The sequence below is a fragment of the Eumetopias jubatus genome, unplaced genomic scaffold (assembly GCF_037043125.1).
Source record: "Eumetopias jubatus isolate StellerSeaLion01/CBP00866 unplaced genomic scaffold, mEumJub1_p1.0 scaffold_15, whole genome shotgun sequence".
Lineage (NCBI taxonomy): Eukaryota > Metazoa > Chordata > Mammalia > Carnivora > Otariidae > Eumetopias > Eumetopias jubatus.
In genome coordinates, this window is record NW_028274821.1 from 93,667,754 (window position 1) to 93,692,273 (window position 24,520).

Below are 24,520 nucleotides of genomic sequence, written 5' to 3' on the forward strand. Positions count from 1 at the left end.
GAAAGCTCTAGAGCCAGCTCCCCCAGGGAAGACCGGAGAGGAGGCTCCCGGGGGAGGTGAGGGTTAGGGACGAGAGGGACACAGGCGTGGCCTCCTGCCCGTGGACAGAAGAGGCCCATCTCTGACCTAAAGTGGGCCTCCATCAGGTGGATGGAGCTCGGAAAATAAAGGCATGGTTCGTACTATGGTTTTTCATTTCAGAAAGTAAAGCATCCTCCAGCCTGAAGACTGCTGCCCTTGGCTGGAGCGAGGCCGGAGTGAAGGTCCAGCCTGGGTGGGGTGACACTTCGTGTCCAGAAACAGCAAGCGTCCAGTTAACTGGTCGATCAAGAGAGAAATCTGCTTACAGAACAAGGCTTGCTGGGCGGCCCCCAGGCCGGTGGCCCCGTGTCCAAGGAGGAGAGAGGGGGCACTGACAGGAGCCGCTGGAGTCCCTCCGCCCCCGAGGGAGGGCCGCCGGGTCGGGCGCTCCGTAGGAAGGAGCCCTCCTCTGCGGTCTGCATCCTGTCCCCCGCCGCCGGCGGCGCCTGCTTCCCGCAGAGGTCCAGGGCTTCGGGAGAGGAGGGGAGTGCCGCTCCGGGCCACCCAGCCAGGGGCAGCCCTGCTGCCCACACCCCTCATGTCCGCTGCTCGGTGGAGCTGTGGGCCTCGGTCAGAACTGGCCGTGGTCAACCTCGTCCAGCCAGGAGGCGGGGCTGGCAGGGAAGTCGGGGTAGCCCCCACTGCTCCCTGTGGACAGGTCGGAGCTGGGTCCGTTTCCTGCCAGCACCCTCATGGGCGGGGGCCCACCTGGCGCCCCCGTGGGCACCAGGCCCAAGCTGGCATCTGGGTATACTAAGCTGGAGAGAAGGGGCTGGGGGCCAGGGAGGCTCTGCAGGGCAGCTGGTGATGGGGGGACACCGTAGGGGCTGCCGGGGCGCAGCTCACGGTACTGCTCCGGGCCGGCCAGGCCTCCATGCTCCAGCGGGAAGCTGCCTGGGGCTCCCGTGGGCCTGCCCAAGGCCGGGGTGGGCTCCCCCAGGCTGCTGTAGAGGCCGTTGGCAGGGCCCATTTCGGCCATGGTTGGCTCATCTGCAATGGAAGCAGACAGCGCTGCTCAGTGCCCGCCCCCCTCCACCTCCTGCCCCCAGCGCCCCTCCTTCAGGGGTGACCTGCTCCCGCCGGCCGCCGGATAGGCCAGCCCAAGGCTCTCCTGCTCTCAGAACTTACGCAGCCCTCTGCCTCTGTCCTTGTTGGGTTTGTTCAGCTCAGTCCCACCTGGTGTCTACGGAATGGTGGGACCCCCCGGCGGGATCAGGGCCAGCAACAGGCCAGTCAGGGCCCAGGGTTGCAGGATAACCCCCAAGGCTGCCTTGGGAAGGGTGGCCAGCACTCCCATTTTGCAGACAACTTAATTAAGGCTCTGAGCAGCAGAGTGAGTAGCCTAAGGTCACAGTGCAGCCAAAGAGTCTCTTGCACAAATTGTCTGAAGATAGGCATTATGGGATAAGTATGGGATCTCCCTGGTACCGGAGAATGAGATAATCAGATCCCACAGAGCAAGGGTGGGACCCCCGCCCTTCCAAACAGCCAGGACTTTTTGTCACTTACCCCAAAACTGTGCTGCCCACTTTCCTAAAAATCATTGCAAGGGCCAGGAGCCCCAGAGATGGTCCGGACCCTTCCCCGCCAGAAAGCCTGCTGAGGGCCACGTGGGTCGTGCGGGCTGTCCTCCACCAGGGGAAGAGCTGAGCGCCCCAGGGGCCAAACCGCAGGGCTTGGGGACGGCGGACCAGAATCTATGAACGCTTTGAAAGGAAGGCTAGGGCAGCCCCTGACTGGGAAGTTCACATTGGCAGGCTCCCGGACAGCGGGGCGCGCGAGCTGCGGGACTCCCCGGCTGCGCCCTGCCCTCGGGGGCGCGGCCGCCCGCCGTACCCGTGAAGGAGACGTCGGCGTCGCTGTCCTGCCCCTCCTCCTGGACGCTGTCCTTGTCCGACTTGGGGCCGCCGCGGGCGCGCTTCATGCTGCGGAAGTACTGGCCCCAGCGCTGCCGGCCCGCGTCCTTCTTGAGCCGCTTTTCCTTGGCGCGGCGGTTCTGGAACCACACCTGCGGCGGGGCGGAGGGGCGGGTGAGCGGCGGGCCGGCCGGGCGGCGGGGCGCGGGGCCGGGCGCGGGGCGCTGACCTGCACGACGCGCATGTCCAGGCCGGTCTCGGACGAGAGCTGCTCGCGCACGTGGCGCGCCGGCTTGGGCGACGTGTTGTAGGCGCTCTTCAGCGTCTCCAGCTGCTTGGCGGTGATGGTCGTGCGCGGCCGCTTGGCCGTGGCCTCGGCCTCTGCGCCGCGAGGGGTGGGGTGAGGCCGGGGCCCTCCGCCACCCGACAGCCCCCCACCCCGCCGGGGCGCGGACACCTCAGTAGGGGTGGAGGGGCGACTGTGAGGCGGCCCGCTCCCTCCTCCCGCCTCCCCCGGGTTCCCCTTTGTTCTAAGGCTGTGGGTAGGGCCGGATCTTCACGGTCAAGGGTTTGGGGCGATAATTCAATTCAACTCCATACATTTCAGACCAACCTCCCCGCGGCCGGAGTGAGGAGGCCGCTAAAGCCCCGGAGCCAGGCTTCCCCGGAGGCGCGCCGGGGACCGTCCCCACCCGGCCCCGGCCCCCGCGCCTGGAGGGAAGACGCTTAAGTTCGCGCCCCTTATCGAACGTGCTGCGGCGAGCGCTGGACGTGAGGATCCCTCGGCGCCCCTACCGGACTGACCCCAGCCCCATTTTGCAGACGGGGAGAGGAGAGTGGGTGGGCTCTCCCACTGACCGCGCTGCTTGGCCGTCTCGTAATCCGCCTTGCACACGAGCCGGCTGTCTTCCATGAGGTAGAACTCGTCCCCCGTGGCCAGCTGCCGCTTGCACACGACGCAGGCGAAACAGTGCAGGTGGTACACGAAGTCCTGGGCGCGGCGCACCACCTGCGTGGGCGGGATGCCCAGCTGGCACGCGGAGCACTTGGTCCCGAATCGCCTGCGGGACGCACAGGGCGCGGCTCAGCTCGGCCTTGGCGGCTCCTTCGCCCGGAGCGGGTTGGAGAGCGAGGAGCGGGGCGCCGCGCAGGGCGGCTCAGGAGGGAAGCTCACCCCGGCCCTGCCCCTATTCGCCGGCCGGGCAGCCCCCACAGAGCCGCACAGAATACCGAGAAGGGACCCAGAAGCCCTGGGGAGGAGCCTAGCCGCCCTGACCTTGGTGCCGGGTTGGGATGCTGGATCCTTGGGGCAGGTCCCTTAGACCCCAGAGGCTTGTGCCTGGAAAGCACCCCCTCCCCAGCATTAAGGACAAAAACAAGACTGAAATTAAGGGGGAGTAAATCCAATCAAGTCCTGCAAACTTGGGGTTGTCTTTTCAAATGACTGTTTCCATGATTTGCAAAATTAATTACTTGGAGAGAATTTAGCTGCTGCGCCGGCCAGGCCTGGCTGCCCGTGGAGCTTCCCCCCAACACACAGGAGGGGCCCGCCTTGCAGGAGCAGACTGCGCCCCTGGCCTCCCCTCGAGAGCCCGCGGCCACGCTCACTTGAAGAAGTCGTCCTTGCAGTAGACACTCTCCCCGCGGCTGAAGCAGCGCTCCGCCAGGGGCGTGTGGCAGTCGGTGCACTTCAGGCACTTGCTGTGCCAGTGGCGGTCCAGCGCCTTCAGGATGAAGCGGTCCAGGATGTGCTGGTCGCAGCCGGCGCACAGCGGGATCTCTGCAGGCCAAGGAGCCGCCGAGGTCAGGGGCACCGCACTGAGCGGAGCACTGGAGTGCCCTTCCCACTCCAGTCCTCGGGGCCCAGGGTTGCCACGGGAGACCCCCTTCCCTGCGCACCCTCCTCCCCAGTTGGAGTGAGTGGCTGCTTGGCTTCCAGATGTAGGGAGTGCATGGTACCAAAGTCCACTGCCTGGCCCACAGTTAAAATTTGGGAAAACTGAAAAAGGTTTAGAAGTGTGCCCGTGAGCAGGAAGGGGCCCCAGCCATTCCATTCAGCCAGATACCGTCAACTGCAAAATGTTCCCGGCGAGCACGAAGGGTGCACGTTGAGCTCAGATGAAAACCCCACCCCAGGGGCTCTCTACCAGCACCCAGAGGCAAGGCGCATGTGGGTCCTGGGGTACCCACCGCCCAATCCCCATTATTATTTTGCACAATTAAGTATCCTTGCAGCTGGAGATCCCTTGCTGAAGCCTGGCTGCCCAGCCCTGCACAGGCACCAAGGTAAAAGCTGGTGTCCTCCCCATCTCTGGGAGCCCTCGAGGGTCCTTGTCCATGGTCTGGACAACTGGATCTCTGTCACCACACTCAAATGTCGGTTCCTGACGAGAGTTACTCCGACACTCAGCTCTGCTACCATGGGACTGCAGGCCTCTGGGGGAACGAGGCTGGGGAGACTCGAGGGACAGCTTGTGGGAGCCACTGGCCCATGTGGGGATTTGCAGGGTGCTCACGGGGTGAGTCTCCCTGTTGATTTAGAAAAGGTCTTCTGGAGAGGAGAGAGCCAGCAGCAGGAGCCTGCGCAAACATTGCACCCACCTGGCCATGCTCTCCTCCCCGCCAGAGACCCCTCCGGCTCCAGGCCGGCTCCGCAGTGGGTAGGAGGACTAGAGAAGGGCCTCCCTGGGTCCCAGGCTGAAAGAACCCTGATCGATCGACCTTCCTCGCTCAGCGGCAGGAAACTCGCAAAGGACGCGGTCCCGCGTCGGACCAAACCAAGGCCCCGGTGCCCAAGGAGCGCGGGCATCCGCCGCGGGTCCCGGGCCCCCTCGCGGGAGGCGACGGCCTAAAGCTGGTGGCTGGACAGGCCTACGCGTGCGGATTCAGCACCGTGGCCCGGACAGCGCCCGGCCGAGTTGCCCCCTGCCCCGCGTCCTGCAAAAGCCGCCCCCACCGCGCCCCTGTTGCTCCCCGCCGCACCCTGCGACCCGGGCCTTACGCTGCATGGTGACTCCAGCCTCGGCGTGGTCTCCTACCCTCAGCACCGGCGGGGCGCAGTGGAGACTCACGCCCGCCCGCCGCTCCGGGCCAGCTCTCCTGAGCGATCGCATTCGGAGCCCGCCTCCCCTCCCTCCCTCTCCCTCCGCCCTCCCACCCTTTCCTCCCAGCCCCTGCGGCCAACCCCTCCCAGGAACCGTCGGAAAAATAAATAAATAAGTAGGGGACGGAAGAGACCCCACAGCCTGGATGTAACCTCGTTCCCACCTGCTCGGTCCCTGCCACTCCCCACCCGACCAGGCCCGCCTCCATCTCCCTCCTGTGGTCCTGCGGGCGTCGACAAGGAGAACATTGCTGATCCCTCTTCTCCGGGAACCAAAGCGCCTGGGGGACGGGTGCAGGACTGGTGCAGCCGGGAAGCTGGGGTCTTTCCTGTAGAAGGGTCCTAAGGACCAGCCTGGGAGTGGGCCAATGAGCAGGTGCGTGTGGGTGCAGACAAGGAGACCTCAACTAGGGACATCTGCGAACGGGCTCCGGCTACACTCTGGCCCCTGCATCTGACTCTCTTCCCTGGAAAGTGTGGAGGGTCTGGGTGGGGTCGGCCCTCTCGGGGATCCTCTTGCCCGGTGTTCACTGGGCCGCACGGTTGCTCTCCAATTACTCTCCTGATAAGGGAGAGGCTTTCCTAAATCGGTCGTGGGACCCCAAGGACTCCACGGCCTGAGCAGTGCGGGGCTGCAACCGCACAACCGACGCGGCTCAAGGGGCCCCGACGCTGACTCGCTGCTGGGGCGCCCAGGTGGGGACGTGCTTGGGCCCTTGCACCCACGCCCGCCCGGGTCCCCTGTCTCCCGCCACCTCCGTGGCCAAGCCCGGAAAGGAGCGAGGACCTCCGGGTCTCCCCGTGCAGCCGCTCAAGCCTGGGCACCCACCTCGGCGCAGGTCCTCCCTTCGCGCCAGAAGCGCCAGCAGCAGGTCGCCGCCCGCTGACTCGCGGCCCGGGCCCAGCTCCCCGCGCGCCTCCATGGGTCCCGTCGCCTGGTGCCGCGGCTCTCCGGCCCCGAACTTTTCCGGGGCCCGGGGAGGCCACGGCTTCCGGGGCCCCAGGCCGGTGTCCGAGCTATTCCCCGCGCTGCTGGGCGCTGCGCCCGCGGGCCGCCCTGGGGCCCGGAGCCTCAGGCCGCGCGGAGGGCGGAGCGGCCGGGGGGCGGGGCCGCGGCGCGGGGCGGGGCCGGGGGGGTCGCTGAGACGCGCCGCGGGCGTCCGCCGGCTCCGCGCGCCTTTGCGAGGGGACTCGGGGTGCCCAGACGCCAGCCACCCGAGTGCCGGGCCGAGGAGGGCGGGGACAGTCAGGGGAGAAGTCAGGCCAGGGCTGCCCGCGGGCGCTTACCCGGGCCCCGCTGCTTCCTGCCCCGCGCCGCGGGCCGCCGGCTGAGGCCTGGGCTCGGGCGTGCACGCGTGCGGGCAGGCTGGGGGTCCCGGGAGGACTGTCCGGGAGGGAGGCGCGTCCCACCGCCTTTTGAGAGCCGGGGCTGGGAGGCTTGGTGACGGCAAGAACGCGACCCGAGACCCAGAGAGGGTGAGTGTAGCGTCCAAAGGCTCACAGCAAAGCCACCAGGAGCCAGACGCGACCTCAGACCTCCTGGCTGTGACCAGCTTCTGGGTCCCACAGTGAGAACTGCCACCAGAATGGGCACAGAGAAGGGCGATTCTCAGCAGGTACACCCGGTGTCCTGGGCCCAGACACGCGGCCAGGACTCAGGTCAGGAAGGTCAGGAAAGACACTTCCCTCCACACACCGGCTTGCACAGAACGCAGCTCCCACACTCGATTTTCCAGTATCTTGTCCCCAATCCAAAGGGTAAGCCCATAGGAACCACCCATGCTTGCCTGTAGAGAGACGCACCTACCCCAGAGCAGCTGCTCCTGCCCAGAGGGCACTACAGGCCAGCACCCCCCCCCAATAATTAAGAAACAGCAGTGTGGGGCCGTTGCAGCATGAGGCATGGTGAGGCCAGGGCCCCGGGCAGTGATGGGGGTGAGCAGGTTTCCGCCAGCCTCCAGATCCCTCCACTTGGGAGAGTCCCATGGTGAAGGACAGTCGTCACCCTGCTCCTATCCTGGCCTCCATTCGCCTGGTCTGTGCGCTTTACCAAGGAGGCAAGCCTGGAAGGATGTGGGCAGGAAAAGCACAGTGTCCTCCCAGATCCCAGCAGAACCAGAGAGTCATGGTTTTGAGCAAAGGCTCATGCCACCAGCGCTGCATCCCTTCCCTGTACAGGACACTGCTACCCAGAGGGCAGGGCAAGGGTGCACAAGCCGGGGAGCCAAGGGGTGCTGGGTGCACTGGGGTGTCAGCCGTGGAGTGTCAGCTGCCTAGAAGGACCATGTGTGGTTCGAGTAGGGAAGGGGCAGGCGGGCAGCGGGTCCAGGAAGTGGCGGCCCCACACGCTCAGCATCTGGCTGGCCTGCCAACAATGCCTCCATTATTTTCCAACGTCCACGGCGATCGAGTGGCCCTTGGGGAGGGCGGTTCAGGCGGGAGACCCGCCCAGGGGTCCCAGTTCTGCCTTGTTGGGCAGTGTGGGAGAGCTGAGGGGCGTGGGGTCTCTGGAGGAAACTGATGCCCCCCCACTCCGAGCTATACCTCCCCCCCCCAGCAGTGTCTGCAAGGCCCCTTCTGTTCTCGGGGCGCTCCACAACAGCCCACGGCCTCTGGAGCCATCACCGGGAACTTCAGGCCCTCTGCCCATGGGATCTGTCAGACTTGCATCCCTCGCTCCTGTTTCCATCTCTCATGGGTGCCAACCCCCCCCCCCCACCCCAGCGGTTTCTCTAGACTCTCTTCCTTTCTCTGCTGTGTCCCGGGTCCCTCTCTCCCCACCGTCCCTATGCCTGACTCTGCCATCCTAGCCGTTTCTCCCCTTGGAGTTCGCCTTGCCCGGGCTGGAGGCCGATAGGTTCGCGGGGGCCCTTACCCCGAGTCCCACGGAAGCTGCAGACGGCAGCGGCCATGGGGGCCCCCGGCTGATCTCGGTCTCGACTGAGCTCGGTTTCCAGCAGCATGGCGACCGCCAGGCCGGAGATGGAGTCCGGGTGGTCCAGGCCGCCCTCCTCCTTCCTCCTCTGCGACCCCAGGAGGGCTCAGACCTCCCGCAAAGCCCGGGTGCCTCGGAACCGCGACCCTGTGTGTGAGGCTTGGCGCGCGCGGAGCCTCTGGGCCCGGGCGCTGTCCGCGGTGCTGAAGGAGGCTCGCGGCCGCCCACCTCCCCAGGGCCCCTGTCCCCCACCCCTCCCCACCTCCGCCGACCACGCCCCCCGTCCTGTTACCCCAGCCCGCCTCCCCACCATCCCACCTCCCTCGGTCTGCAGTCGCTGTGCCTGCCTCGCCCCGCCCCGCCCACCTCCCCAGCAACCCCACCACTCCGCCTGCCTTTCCCCCAGCCCCTTCCTCCGCACTTCCCCACCTCCCTAGACTTCCAGCTCCTCCACCAGCTCCCCCATTCCCCCTACTCACTTCTCCTCGGGCCCTTGTCCGCAATCCCCCCACCCCCAGTCCCCCAGCCTCACCCCACCTTCCCTCCCTTTGCCGGGGCAGGCAGTTTCCACCTGCTGAGCTCCAGGCCAGCCCAAAGGCTTGGGAATTCGAAGCAAGCGGGTGCTCCACCCTGCCCTACAGGGCAGCACTCAGGACTCCAGCGGGTGGCCCCTCCAGCCCCCCTGGCCTCCAGCCCCCCTGGCCTCCAGCCCCGGCTCCCACGCATCTCTGGCTCTAGGTGTGGCTCAGCACTCAACTGTTGCCACTGTCCTGAGGGACCTGTTGCACAACCTTCCCCAGATCTCCTGCTGCAGGCCACCCCCACACCCCCAGGGCAGCTGAGGAGGAGGGGCACGGGGGCACCCCCAGCAGGAACCGCCCAGGACTCAAGGCCTGTGAAGGGTTACCAAATGGGGGACCTGCGCCAACACCAGCACCACACGGACCCAAAATGGTGGCATGGTCCGTGCCCTGCCTGGCTGGCACACCAGGGGGAGGGGGGTACCTACCAGCTTGCACACGGCCTGGCCGGGAAGGTGAATCCACAGAAACCACAGGCAGCAGGTCTCTCAGAAGCCACACACGACCCGAGTGCCCCGCCCTCCCCGCCCCCAGCAGGACAAAACAATAGGTAGAAGCAGAAGGAATCAAGAGTTCAGAATCCAATGCAGCAAACAGGTGTTGGGGGCCAAGCCCCGGCTAGGAGGCCATGCTGGGGTGTGCAGATCCAGGACGGCAGGGGGCGGCCGCGGAGAGCTGTGTCCAGCACTGGGTGGGTCGGGGGCTCCCTTCACCAGGGCACCCCTGGTGCGTCGTGAAGTCCTGTGACTCATGCATCCATCCCCATCGCATGACATTGATCTACCCTGTGACACGTGTGAAGGCTGTGGTCCTGTGGCCGGCCCCCGTCTAGATCAGCCCCAAGAAGATAATCTATAATTGATCTTCCATTTTTCACTTTCCACCTGAGCCCTGGGCTGTCTTCCGAAAAGCCTCTGGTTCAATACAAGAAACCCCGGGATTTCGGATGCCCAGTCTGCAAACTCCAGAAGAGAAGGGGGGCTCCGTTCTGTACCCCGGCCTCCTATCACTGTTAGAGCGAGCTCACGTTTTCAAAAGAATTACAGGCCTTCCAAATGTCAGATTTATTTATTTTAAAAATGTGCACATTATAGTTCACTTAAATACAAAATGTTCACTTTTCTTGCAGGTAAGAAATTTCAGACGTTTCCATGTCAATTAGCTTCTTTTTAATCAAAATCCTTCCATTAAAAATAAATACACATTTAAATTACTGAACTATTCTATTCATTAGTCTCAATACTTACAACTTTAGAAAACAGACCTTAAACCTTGCCCAAAGATAGCATCCAGTTCCTAGCAGGCCACGTGAGGCGTGTGGCCACGTCATACCTGCACACGAGACACACGTCCCGTGGCCACTTTGGCATACCACCCGTCCCTGACTGCTCGTGGTCTAGTGGAAACCTGCTCCCTCGGGGAGTCACAAACTTGTCCCTCAAATAGTGGCGACCTCAAAGTGCAATATTATTATGAAGCCCGAGAGGCTGTCCCGTGGGTTTTGTAGGGGTCACGGCATGCAGCGTTCTGCATCTTCATCCCGGTCCACACCATGGGCAGAAACTTACTTTAGGGAAAGAAACACAGTGGACACGAACCAGAAGGCGGTTTCATTCATGGTGCTAAGTATTTCCCTTTGGATTCTGCGGGTGAATCTGGCCAGTTTTCAGGATGAAAGGAAGTAAGACAGGGTCTTCAGTGACCCAGGCGCACAACCGCCAACGAGGCACACAGGCTTCTAGGGGTTAAACACGTGTCAAATGAGAAGAAACCTCTGGAGACAGAGAAGCCACAGAAGCCAGGCAGCTGAGGAGAGCCTGCAGACCGCACCCCATCGCCCGTTCCCGCGCCCCATCCCCCCGCCCCCCTGCAGGAGCTCAAGCTCCCGACGGCTCACCCACTGCCCCCCCAGACACGCCCATGGTCAGTGGGAGGTTGTAAACACAGAGAACACGCTAGGCAAAGTGGAAGAGACTATTTACAACCATCCTCGTGACAGGAGCACACAGACGCCTCTGAGCTTGTAGACAAACCAACGGTCATGAAGGATCTCCACGAAAATGGCAGTTTGTTCACTTTGTTTGTTTACATCTCCAGAGGTAAATTTACCTCTAGATGATTTGGGTTTTACAAATAATGTATTAAAATCATTAAATGGTAAAAAAATCAATCACCAAAGCCTGGGGGACCAGGGCCCTGTGCCAGGACCCATCGTAAGACAGCTTCAGGAAAATGAAATTTGGAGTTTGGCCTTAAAAGTTCTGGTGACTGCACACGTCACCCCAGGGGGGCCGCCAGGCATCGCCGTGTCGCTGGGCCCTCGGGTCCTAGCGTCTGCTTCGTCCAGCAGCAGGCCCTGCAGCTGCCAGACCACGGGACACAGAGGACCAAGGGGTCCTCGAAAGGTCCCCTGCGGACTCACTCCCAAGCCGTGGCCACCCCACAACCCTCCCCTGTGGGGCTCTGCCCTCGGTGCCGGGCACAGGCACTTGGGACGGCGCGTGGTCACTGAACGCTCTCCTGCCACCAGATTCACGAAGGCACGGCCTTGGCCACCATCTTGTCCCCTCCCCCCACAAACACGGCCCTCCACATGGCTCAACAGTGGGGTTCCTTGCAATGCAGCAAAGCCACAGACCCTCCTCTCCCCTCCCTCCTGCTGCAGACTCAGCATCTGGAGTGAAAGCGGCCTGCAGAGCACGGAGGTGACGGAGGGGTCGTCCTTTGGTTCTGAGCCACTTCGGCACCACAGGGATGCTCTCTTGCTTCAGCAGAAACAACCAAGCAGCTGAAAAGCACAAACACAAATGAATCTCTGAGAACCAGACTGGCTTCGAGGCACGGCCAGGGAGTGAGGTGGGCTGGGGGCCGCGCTCCAGCTCTGCTGGGCCAAGGCTGGCTGCGCAAAATCGCCCGGTGCCCCCCCAGTGCGCGCAAGGGCTCCATTGTTCTTGGAATCCCGAGCCAGGCTTGCAGAACGCGACATGCATCTAGAAACTCAGGATGAAGGCAGGCGGGAAAAGTTCTGTTCGTTTAGCTGGGACTCCCACTCATTTTTTTAGACCTAGAAGAGTAAAAATACAGACATCTTTTTGCTATTGGATCTATCAAGGCGTCCAGGGAGTACACCAGGAGAGCGGGTGGTCCCACGACGAAGGCTGGCTTGCCCCCCACAGGAAGACTGCTTGCCCAACGAGGACTTGGGAGCCTAGACGCCAGCGGGTGTGAAACTGGGTCTGACGTGTTTATAAAATCCCTGATCTTTTATTAAAGCTGCAGGTGGTACGGTGGGGCTGTTTTCCCGAAGGCGCTTCTGTGATCCCACCTGGGTCTACACCGACGGCCGGTGATGTCGGACTTTCCATCGCTTGGACCGCACTCGGAAGAAAAAGTACATCACCATGAGAAACAAGGAAGAGGCCACGTACAGCAAGACGCAGAGGCTCATGTCCAGGCTGGAGAAGCCCATCCCCAGAAAGGGCACGGCCGCCTCTGCCTCCCTGCGGCCCTCAGCCCCGCCAGCGCTCTGCAGTCTCCCATCCAGGCTGAGCTGCGGACCATCTGGCAGGCGGGGTCTGGGAGGCAGCATGCTGGGTGGACGGAGACTCTTGGCATGCTGTTCTCCCTGAGGCTTCTCTGGGGAGGCGAGGCCTCGCTCCCGCTCCCCGCCCTGGGGTGGGCCGCCTCCTTCGCTGGCATCTCCCGGGTCCGCTGCATACACATCCACGAGATTGTCGCTGCTGTAGTGCCGCTTTAAGAACAGGAGCACCTGACCCTCGTTCCAGCTGTGCAGGCCCTTGATCTCTTCGTGGCAGGCCGGGCAGAGGTCCGGGGCGGGCCACGGAACCTTCGGAAACTTGGGGTCCTCGCTCAGATGGCCTGGGATGGGGAGGGAGAGTAACAGTGGAGGGGTCCCCTGTGACCTGACGGCCCCATTCCCCCCCGGACACCTCCCCTGTCCCCTCACCTGCACCGTGACCTCCCAGTGCTCCCAGGCTCATGCCAGTCCCTCCTGCACGGATGCCCGTCCCCCCAGCCCCCCACATAAATGTTTCTTCCCTGGCATCTCTGGCAGGGCCCCGTGGCCACGGCAAGGCAAGGGTCCACACTTGGATGGTGCCATCCACCTGGCCAGACCCCGTTCCCACCTGCAGCTACTCTGCCTCCCTGTGACCCTGAGGCCCCCTGCTTGACGTGCCCCCGCCCTTGCTTGTCCTCTCCCCACTTAAGGTGCATCTGAGGTCCACAGCCACACAAACCCCATGAGGCTGGCTGTCCAGATGATTCCACAGCACTTCGGGCTTGTGTGGGCCCTTCCCAGACCCCCAAATCCCATCCCGAACTCTAGAAACGGTCCTGGGAGTGAGACCTGCCATGGGAACCCATGCAAAGCCAGCGCCCGTCCTGCTTCCAGAGGCAGCAGCGAGGCGGCACAGTCTCGCACACGCGAACCACACCGCACGGCGTCGACTGGGCCCGCACGACCGCTCCTCGCAACAACCCCGATCCCCCCAGGCACTCCAAGAGCTGCCCGGTGGGTCAGCGCTGGACGTGCCATCAGCTCCGCACACGTGGGCTCGGATTCAGAGCACCCACACGTTGAAGGTTACACTCCTTCCTGCTCAACGTCCAGTCACAAAGGCTGTTCCGTCATGGCCCCCACCGGCCAGGCATGGAGGTCACGGCTGATACTTCTCCTGTACCCCTGCATCAGTGTGTTCGCTCCTCTGGATGACGGAGCCAATGGAGCACCAGCCTGGGGAGCCCCCGGCCACCCGCTCCGGGCACGTGCCCGCACAGCCTGCCCTGCTCACTTCCGCTTCTCTCACACCCGTGTGAGCGACACCCACCCAGCCCCCCAGCTCCGGCTCTCTGCCACTAGACACGAGGACCACAGGGGTTCTGGGCACAGGAAGTGTGCCACACCGCGCTCCCAGAGTCCTCCGACACGACTTGGGGTGCCCTGCCACCCTGAAAGTGCTTCTACGAGTAGACGGGGACAAAACCACGTGTCTGATGGGTGTGAACCAGTGGGGACGCTGTCCTCTGGCCCATGGGCACACAGCCGGGAGGGCGGGGCGGCACCCGATGCCCAGGCACCACCCCCCAGGGTCTGTGCCTGGCAAAATGTGGATGTGCCCACGCGGTGACCGAGAAGCAGCTGCCGGGGCCTGGTGCCACACACCACAGACACAGCAAGGCCCAGGGCAGGCCTCTGCGGCCTCCATCCAGAGGCCGGGGGTGGGCCTGGGGGGCAGAGAATCGAAGGAGGGACACAATGGCTCGGGCCGCTGAAAGCCCCTTTCTGTTGCAGCGCAAGACTGAGGGGGGCACGCAGGGCTCCTGAGCCGGGACCGCCTGGGGGAGTCTTGTCCAGCGGTGCCGGAGCCGGGAGCTGCCGGGATAACCCCGTGGGTGCGGGGTGCGGTGGGGGCAGGGGGGTGCACACAGAGAGGTGGAGGGTCTTGGAACTAGGGCCGCAGTGGAAGCAGACAGCCACGGACGAACCCCCGGCAAGCAGAGGCGCCATGGCCACGCGAGCTGAGCCGCAGCAGCTCTGGGGGCAAAAAAAAAAAACCCAATTTTCTTTAGTGCATGAGTTGTACTATGTTTCCTAATACAGTGGATTAAATAAAAACCAATAGTTTAGTGGTTTTTTTTGACTCATCTCTATTAAGATTTATCCATCAGCAGAATTATTTTTAAGCCTAATTTCAATCTGCCAGTGATTTAGGACCAGTTTGAATTAACTCTGAGGCGACAGACGTGCCCTATCTGGTTTTTAAACAGACGACTTTGTGGGATTTGGTTTACTGAGAGCAGACCGCAGCGCCACCAACTCCCTCCTGGAGGCTGATTCTACCCCAGTCTCTCCTGTCAAACGTCCGCGGGGGCCTGGCGGGGCTGCGTTCTTGGCAACGCTCCGGGCGGCCACCCACAGGCCCACTCTGCCAGCGCCCGTCTACACATCCTCACCCCCACGGCGCTGGCCCCCTGGACCCAGGCTTGGCTGCCCCAGGGCACTGCTGCTTACCAGCCAGGCGGTTGTTGACTAAGTTGTGTTTTTTCCAAAGCCAGAGAATCGCTTGGTCTGCGGTCTTCACGGAATCCATGGATTCTTTAGCCATCTCCTCAAAATGCTCACTGCACTCCTTACAGCCGAAGAAGGTGTGAATGTACCTCCTGATGGTCTGCAGCACTGCCTGGGGGTCATCCTCCAAACCTGCAGAGGGATGGGGGCAGACAGCATCAGCACTGTGGGAGCGTGTCCGAGGGCCCCGGGGCTGGTGCTGGTGTCGGGAGCCAGGAACGGGCCAGGTGCCTGAGCCGGCACACGCGGGACAGCCCTGCTTGTCTGCACGGGAAGGACACAGGGAGAAAGCAGCATGCCCCAGATGCCCACTGCATCCAGAAGGGGTGGCACTGTGTCCCCGGAGAGCACACCCATTGCCCGTGTCGGGGCGCAGCACTCCAGGGTGGGCACAAATACCTGGGAAAACCAGCCAGAGGCAGCGAGACACCAGGGCTCCTTCCAGGAACGAGAGGGCAGCAGGCCGGCGAGGACCTACCTCCTCTAGAGAGGTTAACCCTCTCCATGAGCGGCAACTCTGGCATCGCCCAGCCATGCGGACCATGTGCCCCATATATGTGGGCACAGGTCACCAGGACATGCAGTCTGCGTAGACATTGTGAATGCGGAGAACACGATCGTTCGAGGAAACAGCCCCCAACAGGAGAAGGAAGCAGCCACCATGTCGCTAAAATGAAGACCCCTGAGAACAGCAAAAGGGGGGGCGGGCAAGGGGCTGGCGCCGGCAGCTCCCTTCAGACAGCTAATGCGGGGGATTGAGCCAACAAGCGAGAGACCATGAGATTAAAGCAGATTAAATGTCAGCATTAAAAGAAACACAGCAAAATAATTGGAAAAAAAAGACGTGCTTTTGAGACTGAATCCGTCTTATCAAGAGCAGGCCCTCGCGGGCAATCTCCTTCTTCACTGCTGTGGTTCCGCTTGTGGAGGGCCAGGGCCCTGCACCGGTCACTGACCTTGGCGGGCCTCACCGGGGCTGGCGGAAGCCCCAGCTGAGCGGACGGCCACCGTTGCCTCAGCTCGGCGCGTCTCCGAGGGCGGTGGGCAGCGCGGGGCCGCGCACGCAGTGAGGACACGCAGCCAGCCGGCCCTCCCGAGGCTCCTGGCCCTCCCCTCCCTGCCACCAGCTGCCATGCGTCCCCGGGTAATCCTCCTTGTCTCTCCCCACCAAACCGCTGCAGCCCGGCCGCCCTAATCTTTCGAGTGGACAAGAACCATAAACCCCTACCTGTGGGGGATTAGAGGACGCGACGGCTTTTTAGTCGATGGGGTTTAAACACGCACTAAGGAGAGGAAAACCTTCCAAGACCTAATCCAGCGGTGTCCACGTGACCCAGTTCTCTGGGCATGAGACACACTCCTCGGATATGGCTCCGGCCTGCGCCCCGGACATCTTCCTGACGGCGTGCCCTGTGAGCCCCTGCAGGGCCCCCTGACCGGCCCCTCAGCGGAGCGCACCCCCCACAGGGTCCCCGAGACATGGACATCCACGTCACCCTGAGGAGAGCCGGGGTGGTGACAATTTCCACAGATGGCACGCGCCCCCTGCAGCGTGACTTTGCTGATTCTCCCAGCGCCAGGCTGACACTTTGTGCCCACCATGGATCCGGGTTGGGCAAGGCCCATTTGACCAACAGGCCAAGACACAAGATGCCGTGTGCCGGCTGGCTCCTCCTCAAGGTCCTTCCTGAGCAAGCGTGGGGCCGTGGGGAGCTGGGCTCACCCCGCAGGCTTCCCGCCTTCTGGGTCTCCCACCGCCCGGTGGGGTCGCCCGCACTGAATCCTGTGCGTATAAAACTGGGTCTTTCAAGCCCCAGCGTTTGGTTTGGTTTATGTAGCAGAGGTACCGCAGACTTCAGTCTTGCTGGAAAGGATTTTGGGACTGTGGGAGTGCCTGCCTTTACTCAGTAGAATAATCCCTGCAGCTGCCCACTTGAAGTGGCAACTAAAAGGCAAGCGGTCAGGGCGCCTGGGTGGCTCAGTGAGTTAAGCGTCTGCCTTCGGCTCAGGTCATGATCCCAGGGTCCTGGGACCGAGTCCCACATCGGGCTCCTGCTCAGTGGGAAACCTGCTTCTCCCTCTGCCTCTGCCCTCCCCCTGCTCATGCGCTCTCCCTATCAAATAAAAAAATAAAATCTTTAAAAACAAAAAATAAATTAAAAAATAAATAAAAGGTAGGCGATCCACCCCTGGCGGCCAGAGGCCAGCTTCACAGGGGAAGTGCACATGCAACAGAGTCGGAAATGTATAAACACCCAGAATGGTTTTCGCGGCCTGTGTAGGACACAAAAGATGACAATTCTGCTTTAGTGATTTCCTGATAATTAAAACTCTTAAAGCCAACCTAATCTTTTGTAGCTTTTAAAAAACCTCTTGTGCGGGTGGACTCTGCGAAGGCCCAGGCCGCAGCTCCGCCTAGCTCGGCTGGCTCGGCCCTGCCCCCAGCAGGCCGGGCTGGCCGCGCCCGGCTGACCGGGGCCACAGCGGAAGTGAGCAGCACCACACCGAGGACACGCCCACGGTGAGGAACTGAGCGTGCCACTGGCCAACAGCCGGCAAGGCCGCGAACCCCGCCACCACCCCACGAGTGGTCAGGGGAGGGGGCTCTTCCCAGTGCAGACTTCCGATGAAACCCCAGCCTTGGCCGACACTGGGCCCGCAGGCTCGTGAGAGACCAGCAGCCGGGGACCCCGGTCCAGCCCCATCTGAGTCCCTGGCCCACAGATACTTTGAGAGAAAGCTAAGCTGTAGGGTTATTCGTTTTGCAACAACAGGTAACAGACATCTCCGAATACGCTTCACTTGTGCTCACGCTTTTGAAAGAAAGAAGAACTCCTCGAGAGTGTGCCCTCGTTCTGTGACTCAGTCCCTGCAGGTCAGCCATGCACAGGCTGGTGAGCTCCAAAGCTCCCAGCACCATGTAAGAAAGATGCTTCCCTCCACACTCCTTAGCCAGGGCCCCCCAGGGCAGCCCTGGTGACATGTCCCCTCCCACACAGCTGCTCATGACACCTGGCAGGCCCCAGCACGGTGAACGTGGCAGGTGGGCTTGGCATGCCCTGGGCCCACGCGGGGACAGTTTACCTGTGCCGTCCAGCGCCTCTGGATGGGTCCCAGCTTCAACGGTCAAAGTGTGGAACAATTTCCAGAGAGAACATGTGTAACCCCTGAACTCTGGTCGGCTTCCTTGACATCCAACCCACTTTATATGATTAATAAGGAATATTCCAGAAATCTGGGGGTGGGGTGAGGGAGAGAATAAAAGATAATTGAATTGTTAAAATAGCTGATGAACGTCCTCTATCTTTATTGGTTGCTGGTTACACAGAGTGTACATTTATCAAAACTTTGTCACTGCACATCTTACTACGTGTGTATGTAAATTCAATACCAAACAAAGGAGAGAACAGAGTCTCTGTTTTACTAAAGGAGTTCTCAAAATAGGGGGACGTGGCCCACGCCTTTCCTCTCCCCCTGCCCAGGGAGGGAAGGGTTTGTGTGTATCCGGATAAACGAGAGCTTTATTAAAGCATCAAGGATACCCCAGCCTCGTGCATTAGGGTCAATTAAACCAACCCTACTGGGGAAGAGCGAGAGTGAAAAAGCTCAACGGTCCAGCGATTCTCAGCCACAGCAGGTGCGGACCACGACTGCATCGGTGGTGAGCTGAGGCCCCAACAGCTCAGGAGCCACATGTCTGTAGCCAAGCAGGTGCTTCCAACCAAGCCTACGTCCATGCTCTGTGTCTCCCGGCAGGCTGGCCAGCACAGGGCTTGTCCACAGGGCCTAAAGTGCATGGCTCCCACACGGACGTGCATGCAGACAAACCCTGTAACCGAGGAGCCTGTGCTGGCCTCCAGCTTGGGGGAAGGTCAGGGTGAGGTCAAGGTAAGTGCCCAGCACGTGTCTCTGTACTGCTGGCACAACGCACCTGTTGGAGTGCCCGACGTGTGCCTGATGTGTGTGTGCGCGCGCGCAGGCTTGCACACTGCCCACGAAAGCGTCCTGACTGGAGGACGCCGAGAGCTCGGGCAGGAGGAAGGAGACCTGGCCTGGGGGGCCTCCAGCAGGGCCTCCATGCTTCTCATCGAGCACACAGTTTTATTAGCCTTTTTGGTGTAAGATTTGTGAGTTTACTACAAATTTAAGTAACACAAAAGCCCGAGCGCCACCCCGCCCGCTCCGTGTCACGGCATGCCTCCCATGGCCTCGGTAGACGAGGCATGCGCAGGGAGTGTCACAGCAACAGAGACGGTGGAAACCACAGGGCGCAGCGCGGAGGGCCATGCGCAGCTCCGCACACGAGACGCGTGCAGTGATGGCAGGCCGGGTCAGGTCCCCGAGCAGGAGGGAAAGCAGGGGGGCTACCGAGCACACAGCGGCGCACGAGGGGTCGGGGGGCAGGCTCACCCGCATCTTGTTGTTGACCAGGTCGAGGACGGCGTTGTAGGGGATCCTGTCCAGGGGAAGGTTGGCCAGCCACTCCTGCAGCGTCTCTAGCAGCTTCTTGACCGGCGCCCGGCCAGGGAACAGCTAAGCAAGGAAGGACCCGTGCTTGGAGACCATTCGGGGAAATGCCACCCACGGCAGAGCCGTCCCTGGGGACCTAGGCGAGGTGGGGTCTTGCCTGACACGGACCTACCGGGTCAGGGTGGGAGAGGTCCCAGGGGTCTCCCCTGGTACTGGGGTGAGGGGTCTGTCCAGAGCAGTGTAGGGGGAGGGGAGGAGCTGCAGCAAGCCCCTGGCTCGCACAGCCTCCTGCACCTCAGCCACCGGCTCGGCGCTCAGCCAGCGACAGCTTCCCAGTGACAGACGGCATGGCCACGATGTGCCTTATTCATCACATTGTCAAGGGCTCTGCAGTCCTTTCTGAAAGCACCGCCTACTTAGCTCTTCGGCGCCCGGAGGTAACGCACGCCGATCCTGCCTACTGCACTCAGAGCTCCCCCCGCCCCCCCCGCCCCCCCCTGCTGTCTGACTGCACAACCCTGTAGAGAAGGCGCATCCCACTGAGGCTTTTATGCAGAAGTGTGTAATCTGCTGGTTAGCTAAATGTCTGTGCCGGCCACGCAGCTGCGGCCCCTCGGAGCCCGGAGAGGCACCGGCTCGGCAATGCGGGGGGCGTGGCCCTTCTCCACGGGACTTGTCCTTGATGCCGCCCAGAGCTCAGAAACCGGAGCAGAAGCCTGCTGTGGCGGGGACAGCACAGCTCAATGCCGTAGGACCCCGTGTCCCGACGTGCCAGCATCCAACTTCCAGTTTAGGCCAAGCTATAGAAAAACTGCTAAGAATAATTTACAGTCACCTTGACCTACAGAGCTCTCCGCCCAGCTCAGGTAGAGGACGAGGAAGAGCTGAGCGAGGAGAGCACGCCTCTGATTCACTGAAGGCAGAGGAGGGAGGGCTGCGGGGCTCTGAGCTGGGACCCACACAACGGGCACACACCGGTCTACACGACCCCCTTTCTTCATTGGAAATGTATCACGTGACTCATCACTCCGAGTTCGGCCTCCTTCCTTCCATTTCAAAAGTCACAGGACACAAGTGTACAACGTACTATTGAAGTGTTGAACAGGAATCACCGTATCAAGCCCCTTACCTGATGCAAGAGAAGTTACTTATTTTTAAGATTTTAAGTCATCTCTATGCCCATCTCTATGCTCGGGGCTCGAACCCACAACCTCAAGATCAAGAGCCCCAGGCTCCACCAACAGAGCCAGCCAGGCGCCCCAAGAGAAGTTCTTTAGAACAAAGCCTTATCTTAGAGACAACAAGCACGGATGTGGTGCCAGATGCAGGGGCAAAGGGCTCTGTCCTCAGGCCACTGTGACCGAGGTCTTCCCCGAGGTGAGAGTGCGGAGGGGCCCCAGGCACCCCCTAGGGAAGAGGGATGACCTCCTGCTTCTGCTGCTCTGGCCCAAGGAAATAGTGAGCCTTGGATTCTTGGCCCCAGAGCTAAGAGCTCCTGGCAGAAAGGTAACCCGACAGCCCATCTCCTGACCGACGCTGACCCGCGAGCCACCACCGCTCCGCCCACCAGTGAAGGTAGGGGTGCCGCTGCCCCGGGCCCCGGCCGCCTGGGCACACTGCACAGGGCTGGCTACTAGGCGGCCTCCTCCCCCTCCGGCCCTCCAGAAATGCCCCCTTTCGGACGTGTCACGGCCCCAGCCCTGCCTCGACACCTTGTCCGGTCACCCGGCAAGCAGCGACTTGTGCTCTGCCATCCCCAGGGCTCAGAATTGGGTGGGCGCCTGATAGGCACGTGGTGAGTGGGGACAAAGGCCAGCACAGGCCTGTGCCGCTGGAGACAGAGTGGGCATCCAGCTGAGGTCGGCTCTGTTCCCCGCAGATCCCCCAGGGCGGCCTCCTGGGCCCCCCGCCGCACACCTTGGCAAGGACAGTGACGAAGTCCTTGAGTGTGCGCAGCTCGGCCCCCGCCAAGGACTTGTGGGCAGCCAGCTCCACCCTCAGGAGGTAATGCAGCCCCGACTCCAGGTCCGCAGTGTAGAGTTTCGACCTGAGAGCAAAGACCGTGAAGTCCGGTGAGAACACCTTCGTTGTGAACGTTCCCTTTCCTTGCACACACCCCGAGGGAACACCACTCCCCACGGGACGACACCGACAATTCCCCAACAGCCGACAGGTGTGTGTCTGAGTGAATCCCACCGCCACGGGGCCGCGCACACGCCCGCGCATGCAGCCACACCCCGGCCAGCGCAGGGCCAAAAGGAATACCTGCCTGTCAAATTCTCTCCAAATCACGATTTCGGGGTTTTCTTCTTTGTTGGGCTTTTCAGGCAACGAAAGCAATTTTTTCCTCACATCCGGCAACGACTTCAAATAAGAGGAAAAAAACGATCGGAGGGGCTTCCCGCTGCGAGAAAGGGGGCCAGGTGTGGACGCAGGCCAGGGTGCCTCCGGGGGCCTGGCCCCCACTCCGCGGGTGTCCGAGCGCGTGCCAGGCACCCAGGCAGCTGTGGCCCCTGAGCGACAACATTGAGGGGGCTTGTCCGGGCCCCCCAGCCCACCCACTCTTTGGGCATTTGCTGCAGGTGCTGCGGGAGGAGGGGCTGGACCCCGGCAGTGCGGGTGTCGGGCAAAGTAAGATGGAGCCACAAAGACCCGAGTTACAGCTGCAGTAGGGACTAGGAACAGGTGTCCTCCAACTAGGGTTTTCAGCCAGCCCAGCAGCCTCTGCCGGCTCGAGCGGGGCGTCGGCAGTCAGGGCTGCGGGGGCGGCAGGGGCATCAGGGGCTGTGGGGCCCTGGACTGGCTGGGGAGGAGCATGCACCCTGAGGTGTGTAAAGACCATTACTGGGCACCTCCAAAGGAGTTCAGGGGTCATCAACAACATCCAGGGCTCATTCTAATTCCCAAATATCCATGTCATTTGATGTGAAGACGTGCTACAGATGACGCTTTTAATATAAAACAAGAATTTTTCTTCAGAACAAGTGGCATTTTGTTCAGGGACACTCCATCGAGGGTAACACCTGCTGTGATGTGACACTGGCCGGAGCCCCAGGGGTGCAGGCCCTAATGAGCTCGCTCACAGAGCATGAGTGACCCAATCCACAGAGGTTGTCGTGCCTACCCTGACTTCTGCTTCTTAAGAAGAGAAACATACCCAAGGGACTGGGGGGTGTGTCTGAGGTTCTGGGGAGGCCACTTCCCAGCTGAGCCAGGAGCCTGGGGATGGACGAAGCGCATCCTGGCTGGGCTGTGTCCCAGCACACAGAGACTCGCCAAGAGCGGCCAAGTCATCACCGGCTACACGGGCACCTACAGGCGGGCGGGCTAGGTGGGCGCCCCCCCGGGGCAGGCAGGCCTTCTGCTCCCACTGGAGGCTGGGGCCATGGCAGACCCCACGGGCCTCAGGACCCCATCTCACCTTCTCACCTGTGACCCTTCCCAACCATGCTTCAGGCTGTTCACTTTTTAGTGGCATTCAGTGGATGCGGACGGCATCAGGTGGGTTCTGCGGTCTTAACCGTGAAGAGGTGCATGGCATCTAGCCCAGAGGAGGCTCTCACACTTGGAGAGGCTCCTCAGATCCCACCAGGTGTTGCAAGCACTCCTGAAGCCAAATCACACTTACATGTTAATTAATCCACGTGTCCCATTTGGGTAAATCAAGTAACAGGAAGGAATGGAAGAAACACCGAGTTTCTCCAGGAAGCCTTTATCTGTATTCAGCACTCTCTTCACCACAATGTTCTCATACGGAAGCAGGTCTAAGATCACCTGGGGAAGGAGAAAGCAATGTCACCTTCGCTGTGCGTGGCCGTGTCTCAGGAAGTGTTACCTTGACCAAGCACAAAGCAGCATGAGCACAGAAATCAGAAAAACAATGTCATCTGGAAAAAGCCGTATTTATCTCCTCTCTAAGCCAGACTGACATTCACATCTTCATTTTTATTGCACTCTTGAGCAACTGAAGGAGATGCCTGGTGCAGGCTGTCACGATAACCTCGCTTAGCAAGCTTACAGAGGATCATCTGTCAGTGAACCCGTTCCGTGCTTTCTGAGCCCGCATGCCCCCCATGCACCACCTAGCCCTGAGCTGTCCCTCACACACAAGGCTGTGCACCAGGCGGTGTCTGCCCTGCACATGGGAGGCTAACGGTACCCCTGGACGGTACCGCGGCCCCGGTCAGCAGCTGATGAACCAGCAGGCTCCGGGCTGCCCCTGTCCAGCTCTGCTCAGGCTGAAGGCACAGGATGGAGACGTGGAAGGACCACAGGAGTGGCATCACAGGAGCTAGGACAGCATGAGAGAGGACCCTCAAGCCCGGCATGGGCCACCAAGACAATCAGGTGTGGAACCTGCACCTCTGACTCCTTTCAGCAACAGAATCGGTGTGTCCTGAACAGAGACGTTGCTGAAAGTGCACACCACACGCTCCACACTTGAGCTGCGGCAGGGCGCCCTCCTGGGAAAGGTCGCAGCCACCTGCCCAGAGAAGCAGTCCCTGCTCAGGTCTGCGAGCGGAAAGGGGGGGGCGTCTGAGAACACAAGCACACAGGTGAGAGAGGCAGCTTTGGGACAGCGTGGGGGGTGTCACATGGGAATGCTGGGTCCTACTGCTGGGGGCTCCTCCTAACCCCCCACCCCGAGAATCCCGGTCAGCCACAGAAGGTGGCACGATGTCGCCACCCAACTCGGAGGGCACGGGAGTCACAGTGAGGTGGTCGGGTCGCTAACATCTGCAGCCCGTGCCTGAGCGCATACCAACGGAGCTCCCGCCAGGAACACATGGCCTCCGGCCTCCACCCCCAGAGCTCCCGGAGGAGGGCAACACGGCTGGGAGGCAGGCAGTGAGGTGGAGGAGGGTGCTGGGCATGGGCACGAGTGCCAGCCCCGCCAGTCAGGTGCCTCCTGCCACCTCTGAGGGGAGGTCCCGTCATCCAGGCCGGAGTCTGGTGCCAGAGGCAGAGGTTTCAGACCCCACGCGTGAAACAAGAGCAGAACAAAGTTCCACCGCAGAAACGATGTCTTACAGAATCTTGGACATGGCAAAAAAGTTGAATGTTCCCAACACAGCCAAGAAAAAATCTCGATGGCGATGCTGACGTGTAAGAAATAGAGCCTCGAATTTCAGTGGAGGAACTTGGGGAAGGAGACACAAACATTCAGTCTATAGCACCAGGTATCTTTGTCTGGTTTCCCAGAAGCAGATCGTGAGGTGAGGATTTGGCTGTAAGTGACTTATGAAGAAAATTCTCCTGTCCACGGGAGCAAGATGGCGGAGGAGTAGGAGACCTGGATTTCGTCTGGTCCCAGGAATTCAGCTGAATAGGGATCAAACCATCTGAACACCTACGAACTCAACAGGAGATCGAACAGGAGAGTAGCAACAACTCTCTGAACAG

At 61.5% G+C, this 24,520-nt stretch overlaps 2 protein-coding genes across 4 annotated transcripts in view; both read right to left on the bottom strand.

Annotated features, from left to right (window-relative positions):
* Positions 1-652: 652 nt before the first annotated feature.
* On the bottom strand, positions 653-8,003 carry LHX3 (LIM homeobox 3). Of its 3 annotated transcripts, none has more exons than XM_028094879.2 (6): positions 7,916-8,003; positions 3,546-3,717; positions 2,796-2,998; positions 2,167-2,318; positions 1,918-2,089; positions 653-1,071 (listed from the first exon to the last, which is right to left on the bottom strand). In XM_028094879.2, exons 1-6 carry the CDS (start codon positions 8,001-8,003, stop codon positions 653-655), a joined length of 1,206 nt encoding a protein of 401 aa, XP_027950680.1. The 3 variants fall into 3 exon arrangements, with proteins under 3 accessions (XP_027950680.1, XP_027950679.1, XP_087875275.1); XM_028094878.2 differs by lacking the exon at positions 7,916-8,003 and adding an exon at positions 5,870-5,963; XM_088019149.1 differs by lacking the exon at positions 7,916-8,003 and adding an exon at positions 4,939-5,224.
* A 2,441-nt stretch (positions 8,004-10,444) lies between these two features.
* QSOX2 (quiescin sulfhydryl oxidase 2) overlaps positions 10,445-24,520 on the bottom strand; it is a 37,822-nt gene continuing 23,746 nt past the window's right edge. Inside the window, exons 6-12 of the mRNA XM_028094862.2 lie at positions 22,746-22,891; positions 21,387-21,521; positions 21,035-21,164; positions 19,058-19,180; positions 17,732-17,882; positions 14,591-14,779; positions 10,445-12,435 (exon numbers count right to left, since the gene is read on the bottom strand). Coding sequence (XP_027950663.2) covers positions 11,888-12,435; positions 14,591-14,779; positions 17,732-17,882; positions 19,058-19,180; positions 21,035-21,164; positions 21,387-21,521; positions 22,746-22,891 — 1,422 coding nt within the window. The 3' untranslated portion in view covers positions 10,445-11,887. The remainder of the gene's footprint in view (positions 12,436-14,590; positions 14,780-17,731; positions 17,883-19,057; positions 19,181-21,034; positions 21,165-21,386; positions 21,522-22,745; positions 22,892-24,520) is intronic.

What these genes read in the sequence shown, in the direction of transcription:
- LHX3 (XM_088019149.1), bottom strand. Translation starts at nt 5,050, where the DNA reads ATGCGATCGCTCAGGAGAGCTGGCCCGGAGCGGCGGGCGGGCGTGAGT. An exon ending in GGCTGGAGTCACCATGCAGC is followed by an intron (nt 3,718 to 4,938) that starts GTAAGGCCCGGG and finishes CTTGGCCTGCAG; the next exon opens with AGATCCCGCTGTGCGCCGGC. An exon ending in CGCCGACGTCTCCTTCACGG is followed by an intron (nt 1,072 to 1,917) that starts GTACGGCGGGCG and finishes CTTCCATTGCAG; the next exon opens with ATGAGCCAACCATGGCCGAA.